This window comes from Liolophura sinensis, chromosome 8 (genome assembly GCF_032854445.1).
Source record: "Liolophura sinensis isolate JHLJ2023 chromosome 8, CUHK_Ljap_v2, whole genome shotgun sequence".
NCBI classification, from domain to species: Eukaryota; Metazoa; Mollusca; class Polyplacophora; order Chitonida; family Chitonidae; genus Liolophura; species Liolophura sinensis.
The window spans coordinates 7,161,728-7,169,170 of record NC_088302.1 but is presented as its reverse complement, the minus strand read 5'-3'; the positions used below and the strand labels follow the sequence as shown (position 1 = coordinate 7,169,170).

Genomic DNA, 7,443 nt, shown 5'->3' with positions numbered 1-7,443 from the left:
GCGAGTCTAAGTGTTGACGCCATTTATCGCCCATGCAACAGAGGCATGGTTTGTTATGTACATTTTTGAGTCTGAGGCAAACTGGGTCAGTCATATTTGGGCAGGGTTAGTCAGGGATGATTCCCTTGCTTGTCACCCAGTAATGAAAAGACTGGGTTGGCGGTTTAATGGAAGCGCTATATGATGTCAATGTCGGAGTTTTTACAAAATATTTGCATAGTGTTTTGTGACCACACCCAGCTTGTAAAATGCTAACATCTCAACTGGTAATGCGTTACATCGATGTTATGCTATGTTATAACAGACAGCATGTGCACTGTACAATGTTAAGTGATGACGCGATCTAGTACCGTTGTTGGTAGAGCAAAAGGAAAGCGATCAAGAAGTGTTCAGCGATTTCAATTTTCGGACATAATTCCATATAGGCCTACTCCTCGCGGCGCCACTTGTTTTCCGACCCACACTGGCTTGCAGTCAGCCTACCTCACCTACAATTTAGTAAACGTGAAACAACTTCAGTCTCTTTTGTGTAAACAGTCTGTCCATGCACACAGCAATGCAATTTCGCTGTCTTCCGTGTATCAGGATGGGGTCGTTGAAAGCCTTAAATACGATTCGCAATGGAAATTCTGACAATGGCTAATGACGTCATCGGTACCATCATATCAAACTCATTCTCTTGCTTTACCTTTAGCCTCTCATAATAACATCCCAGGCGTTTTTACCTCATTTGGTTCTGCAGATATCGAGTCCATCTGGTTGACGGCCATTAATATATCGTCAGTGATTTCATCGAAAACTTAAACTACCTCCTTTTTTCCTGTACATCCCTTTTTACCTTTTTTTTTTCAAAACAAACACTGAGTAATGATGACTGGTCAATTTCATATGAGTTATCCATGATATTTTTTTATCTCGACCCAGTTCCTGTGGTTTCCTGAATTTCAGGTATCTGACAGTATGTCTCTCACAATTCCACATAAATCTGGAACAACGCCAAGGTCACTCCATGGGGTCACGGTGATGGAGCAGGAAGTGATGTCAGAAAACACAATCACGCAACCTTTTATTTAATACTTGATCTACAGGTATTCTCTTTACTGTATATACAACATTATTCTAACCAACACCTGGATCAGTTAAAGTGATGAATGTTTATCAGTCCGCGGTTATATAAAGCAGTTATGAGGCTGATTGAACAAGCCGGGTTGTCTCTAAAGCACGGCCTCTGAATGTCAAGCTTGTCTATTGGAGGCAGATATGTACAACGCAAGCACAGAGCGACACATACGCTGTCAGGAGCATGCGTACAGGCATGTCTGGCATTGATGGGTGGCGGCTCACCTGCTCATTGATTCCTATATATTTATGGCTGCCGTGTAATTCACGAAATCCCCGATTGCAATTCCGGAAATCCCCGACTGTAATTCAGGAAACTCCCGATTGTAATTCAGGAATTCCCCGACTGTAAATCAGAAAATCCCCGATTGTAATTCAGGAAATCCCCCTACAATTCTCACCTAACTGGCATACAGTTGTAGAGCCTATAACACGCTAAATAAATACTGTAATTTGCTATTAAAAGTCATGTTACCAACACTTTGGATACAAATGTACACAATAAAATGTAATAAGGGAGATATTAGTCAGTATTTATAGTTATAAATAAATAGCTGAATGACTGTAAGGTGAGAGTAACGTACCGGTGTGCTTGTTATACATGTATACATGTGACTTACACAGCTATTGTCTTTTGTAAGACAATGGTATAGACTAAAAGAGGCACAACTTTCAAAATATTCCCCTATAACTAGCCAGACAAATACATAAAACAGACTTAAATATGACTTGCCACTCGAGGGCACCCGATCCACATTTTCCGGCGTTAAATATTTTTTTAGATTTTTTTCAACCCAGTAAAATTTTAGTGAAACTTCGTCTTGATACAGCTTCAGCGCGTCTCCATGGTGACGACATCATGGTGACGTCACGTGTACTCTAGCTCTCTATCACCGAAGTTATTTTCCGTATTATAGTCAAGGCAGGTAAAAGTTGTGGACTTCAACGACGAAGGTCCATGCGATGAATAGTTTTCTCAGAAATTGCACATACAGAAAGAATATTTCTTCCACTGCTAGAACTGTTGATACAGTAAAGTTGCTATACCATTTACAGTTTAAGTAACTTGCAGATGCACGGCCGAAGTATTCCTGTTTCAAATCGTAGCCTCCGGAGGGGTTTGTGCTGGTGATTTTAATCCCTATGAAATATTTACAAAATTATTCGGTGAAATCTCTTTGAAATAATGCGGTACCTGACACTTTCTAAAAAGCTTGAGAATCATGCTTTTGATTGAAGTACGTTTTAACCAGGTGCTGTCTTACAATCTGTTCAATGGTATCAACTTTGAAAATTTCAGAAATAACAGGGGATTCCCTAGATGAAAAAATTATACATGTATATGAGAAATGGAAAAAATAATTAGGTCAATCTAAATTACTATATGTTGTACACAATCGCTGCCTGGTTAGAAATACTGTGAACCTTTCATTGTTGCACTATGTTTAGTATAAACAACAATATACGGATTTATACATGTCCGACCTCAGAAAACCTTTAATGGTGAGTAAAACGTGCCTATGAACAGCACTTGAATCAATTATCATACATTCTTGACTGTCTTGAGCACTGATACATTTTCATACATTAAGTTGGGATATTCATTTCAGTCTTACTAATCATGTCTTAGATTGGAATTCAGGTCCTTGTCTTTCAGGCCATAGGCTGGAATCCATATTACATTATCACCAACGTTATTAGGCCTACTGCGATGGTCCCTTATTTCTTCAGATGGAATCCAGACTGCATTTTCACCAATTTACAGAAAGTAAATATGCATATGTACTCAATCTTTCCATTCATACTTGAATGCTATTTGCCAAGGGGATTCGAATCTGAACTCCACAGTAAATTCTCACAAATTAGTTAAAGCTGGAAGCCAAATTACATTTTTAGCTAGAAAATTTCGCAACAGGATCGTAAAGAAACTTTTCCACCCTTTCGGCAACCTGATCCAAGTATTCCGCGTCTTTCTCCTTAAACAGGTTGATTTTTGGATAAAAATACATTGGAAGGTTCCGTTGACGCAGGTGTGCGAGAAGTTGACGAGTCATGCCCAGAAAGCGCTCAGCCAGCTTATCCTGAGTCCAGTCTCCGTCCAGTGGGTTCTGTTCACATGCCCAGAACAGCAAGTTCTGTAAACACACAGAGAAGTTTTGTTTTCATGTTTATGAAGTTTTTTAAATCTAGGACACACCACGCATTATTGGACGTACGGTCCACTATTACTATGTGACGAAGACTTTTGTGTTCTTGTTGTAGTCTTTGTAGCAGCCATTTTTCCTACACCTTGGTCATATATTCCCAAAGGCGTATGCTACGAACAGAACACTCACTTCACATTACTGTAACCATTAGCAATATGTAAATCTGAAAAAAAACTCAAGAACCAAATGTGAAACAAAAACTCTGACTCTAGCCAGATGATTACTTTTGCTGTTTGTTGTACTACATTATAACCATATTTTCAGGTATCCTTCAGTTTGTTATTATTTTTTTATCTTATGTGTGTAGGCTATCAGATGACATCACACTATAAGGTAGTTGGAGCTAGAATCGGTCGTGGTGAAAATTCTTCACCTACCATCACGTAACCTAACCTGACATATATTGAATGACAACTTCAAATTTGCCAAAACAAGGGGTGTTCGATTCCAAATAACCACGCATTGGACACATAGTGTTTCAAAGTCAATGCTGGATATAAATATATATATATTTGAAAGATCACAAATAATGAGACATTGTCTCATTCCATGTAATGTGAAGTTTTAAAATTTAAAAAGAAACGGATGCTGTCGCCCCGGTAGGAGGTAAGAAGAAACGATAGGTGGGATTTCACAACCTTTGTACAATATGATGTAACAAAATTAAAAAAAAAATCATTTCAACTCATGATTGAGTTTAAAGCTGACCTATCTAAAGGACGTCACTTCAATCTTTGTTTATAATCTGTGAGAATCGGCAGAAAATGTGCCTGTCTTTAGTCGTGTTACATGCAAAAGGTTTATCTGGTAATTTTTACAGAAAGTCTGATGTCTGAATGATGGTAGAATGTTTTCCGTTATTCCAACAGATTGGTGTGTTACTTCAATATAAATGTTCCATTAGACAAACAGGACATTATGTTGAATATGACATTATTGTGCTATAATAACAGGATATATTCTAGAATCACTCAAACAACACTTTCCGTTAAAATTAACAGATTAATATTATCAATGTATATAGTTTGTGTAACTACCGATACAGTTAAAAGAGTCACACTATGCATTAGAATTCCCTTTAATTTTTGCTGTAGGAGAAGTTATGTCTGTAACTTTACACTGCGTGATTGTGACGCGTACAAGATGGGTCAACATTACAATCAGAGGTGTGATATGATGCGGAAACGTCAGGGTCCTCCAAATGTGAGACCTTCTTAAAACTCGATTGCTGACTGCACCTACATAAAACCCCAACAGCGTTTTCGAGGCGTGTGTCTAGCAGTGCACAGAAATTACCTTCAAATGATAGGACGTCAGAACTTGCTTAATGCCATTTGGGCACCAGCATTCCTCTCTACACGACTTCATAATCCTATGGCACTCCTTCCTCACCCCTTCATTGGCGTCTATGTGGATTATTAATTCCTTCTCGCATCCGGCAAAAGACAGCGTCCAATTGAAGTCCTTCTTCGCTACCGCACTAATTCCGATAGCTTTTATCATCTCTATCTTTTCTGCCGGCGGCCATCTTGCTTCTCTCCTAGGCCAGTTTATGCAGGACTTAAAATGTAATTTCGAATCGCACATAGGTGCAAGGTCAACGCTCACTTCAAATGGCAGCTTACGAGTCGTGATCTTCAGTGTTATTGCCGGACCATGAACCAGCTTTGACACTCGTACTTTTTCTGGATGAAACAAACATATGGATGATTTGTACTATGTCTATGTTACATTAGAACATGAGTATATGTTAAAGGTATATTGTAGTTCTCACTGATCGAGGAGGCATTGGTGACAATAATCGGTCGACTTGTGTTCCACCAATATGGTACACACATCTGTACGGCACATGTGAGAAAGTTCGTCAGTAACTAGCCAAATGTCGGTGGGTTTCACAGGGCTTTCCGGTTTTCCATGAAAATTAGGCATTCTCAAATATGTACGGTAATATTTAACCATTTTGATAGGAATTTGCCATTTTGTTCATGTCACATGCCAATTTCTTAAAGTTAATGCTTCAGACACATATGGGAAATACATCGCCATTTGCGAAACATATCACATTTGCGTCAAAATCATCTCATAAACTACCGATTTAAAGTGTCACGAGTTAAGCTAAAATACATACATACTGATTATATTGGCGTGTCGCTCTGATATAAAAATCTTGAAACACAATACACCCCTGACAACTAGATGGGAAATCGCGTACCTGTCGTTCAGGTCGATTATAAACCTGTTCCCAGTGACAGTTCTTCTCCGAGAGATTGTCCGTTATGTGATGAAAGTTTTTATATAGTGAAAAAATATAATATAATGAAAAGACCAGCCACAAAGTATATTCGTTACTAACCATTGGCCTATTGTCTTTTGTTCTAAACACATAGACTAATACCTCTTCCCTGTAAGAAGTGGGTTTAAAAAAAAAAGACGTGATTATATGAGTGGGCCTTTAGGGGACACTTTTTAAGAAGGTACGGTAAACTGATAAACACACGTAGGGACTTGTCATGTAATGAAATTCAACACTTCATGGGAGGTATATATACGCTTACCATACATTATCAATGCATATTTACTACATTTGGAAACATGTCTAACACATGGTTTGGAAAATATAAACAAACAAAAAACTATATTTGTGTGTTTTATATCGTTTTCACCGTAATTCTTGATGCGCACTAAAAGAAAGAGTAAGAAATGAAAAGCCATCGAACTCTTGCTGTCATGTTTGAAGTGGATTGTAAGCCACGAATAATACTTCTAGGCCATGCAGCATGTTGAAGGTAATTATTTCGTAATTTTTGATTTATAAAAATATGATTGCGACAACCAGTATGATACTTGTGAATAGATTACAACACTCTAGGTTGATACATATGGAGAGAAATTAATTTTTGATAAGGTAATCACATTTTTATTATGATAGATATTCACTAATAGGAGTTCTTAAGCTCGCAAACTCTGCCGTTTTTCGATGAAACAAGACGTATAAATTACAACTCTGCAGTCTTAAACAGGCATCTTGTACTGTACTATAAATTCAAGTCAGTTTTCCCTGTTTTCTGTATGAAAAAAATTACACCTCACTGTTGCCCCACAGGGCAACGATTTCACATTTAGTTGCAAAGGGTGCTTTACTAAAACATATGTATAAAACAGTTAAGATATTTGTTCAAAGATAGTTACCTCGTAAACCCAGATCCCTGATGGCGTCAGTGACCAGTCTTTTGAACAACCTGCGGACATAGAATGGGATTAGATCCCCATCAAACATCAAATCTGCGTGTTGCCGTCCGCAAATGTCGTTCTTAAGGGACACAACCATTTGTCCCGTTGGCGGGAGAGGCAGAGGAACGTCTTTTCTGACAACTGTCAGGTCATTCGGAACTGTTGTCTGCGATTCCGGCACCGGTCGGTTGAAACCGTAGTAGCGATCCGTGTACGACCCCCACACTAAGGTGGGTACAGACGTCATGGGGACAGTAATGTCAAACTCGTCTGATCTTTTCACCTTCAGGCCTTGATAATATGATCCCACATGTTTAGTTTCATTTGGCCGCGCAAATCTTGGATCAACGTTATTCACTGCCTTCAAGATATTGTCCACAATCTCTTGAACAACTTCAGTCACCTGTTTGGTTTCATTTCGTCTGATTTTCACTTTGTCCTCAAAGTAGACATTCAGTAATCTGTTGAGATCACACGTTGCCGTGCTGTTGTTGTACATGGTCTTCTCGTGTTATGTATAAAGTAAAACTCTTCTGCGGTATTTTGTGGAAACACGAAGTGTGCCTGTGTCGCGTAGCGATGTCACTGTGTTTAAAGCTCGGAAGTGAAGCCTTATGTAAGCGTAAGTGTTTATTGGGTCATCATTGCTCAACTCTGGAAATCCCCCGACTATTTTCATCGCAGTGCAGTCCGATAATGACGTCAGCTGCATAAATGTGCTCTAGTCAAAGATAAATATCCACGTGTAATATTTCACAACATATGGCTCTAAGGAGCATGTGTGCAGGTTTTTCTGGCGTTGATGGGTCGCAGCTCGCCTGCGCATTCATTCTTATCTATTTATGGCTGCCGTGTTATTCAGGAAATCCCCTATTGTAATGCAGGA

At 38.9% G+C, this 7,443-nt stretch overlaps 1 protein-coding gene across 1 annotated transcript; it reads right to left on the bottom strand.

Annotated features, from left to right (window-relative positions):
- Positions 1-1,180: 1,180 nt before the first annotated feature.
- LOC135473865 (protein mab-21-like 3) lies at positions 1,181-7,118 on the bottom strand. Its single transcript, XM_064753785.1, has 3 exons — positions 6,516-7,118; positions 4,623-5,011; positions 1,181-3,254 (listed from the first exon to the last, which is right to left on the bottom strand). Exons 1-3 carry the CDS (start codon positions 7,054-7,056, stop codon positions 3,012-3,014), a joined length of 1,173 nt encoding a protein of 390 aa, XP_064609855.1. The 5' UTR covers positions 7,057-7,118; the 3' UTR covers positions 1,181-3,011.
- Between the last annotated feature and the right edge of the window lie 325 nt (positions 7,119-7,443).

Excerpts from the sequence above, each read along its gene's own strand:
- LOC135473865 (XM_064753785.1), bottom strand. The coding sequence starts at position 7,056 with ATGTACAACAACAGCACGGCAACGTGTGATCTCAACAGATTACTGAAT. Across the intron at positions 5,012-6,515 it reads CAGGGATCTGGGTTTACGAG|AAAAAGTACGAGTGTCAAAG; the intron begins GTAACTATCTTT and ends TGTTTCATCCAG. Across the intron at positions 3,255-4,622 it reads TGACGTCCTATCATTTGAAG|AACTTGCTGTTCTGGGCATG; the intron begins GTAATTTCTGTG and ends GTGTGTTTACAG.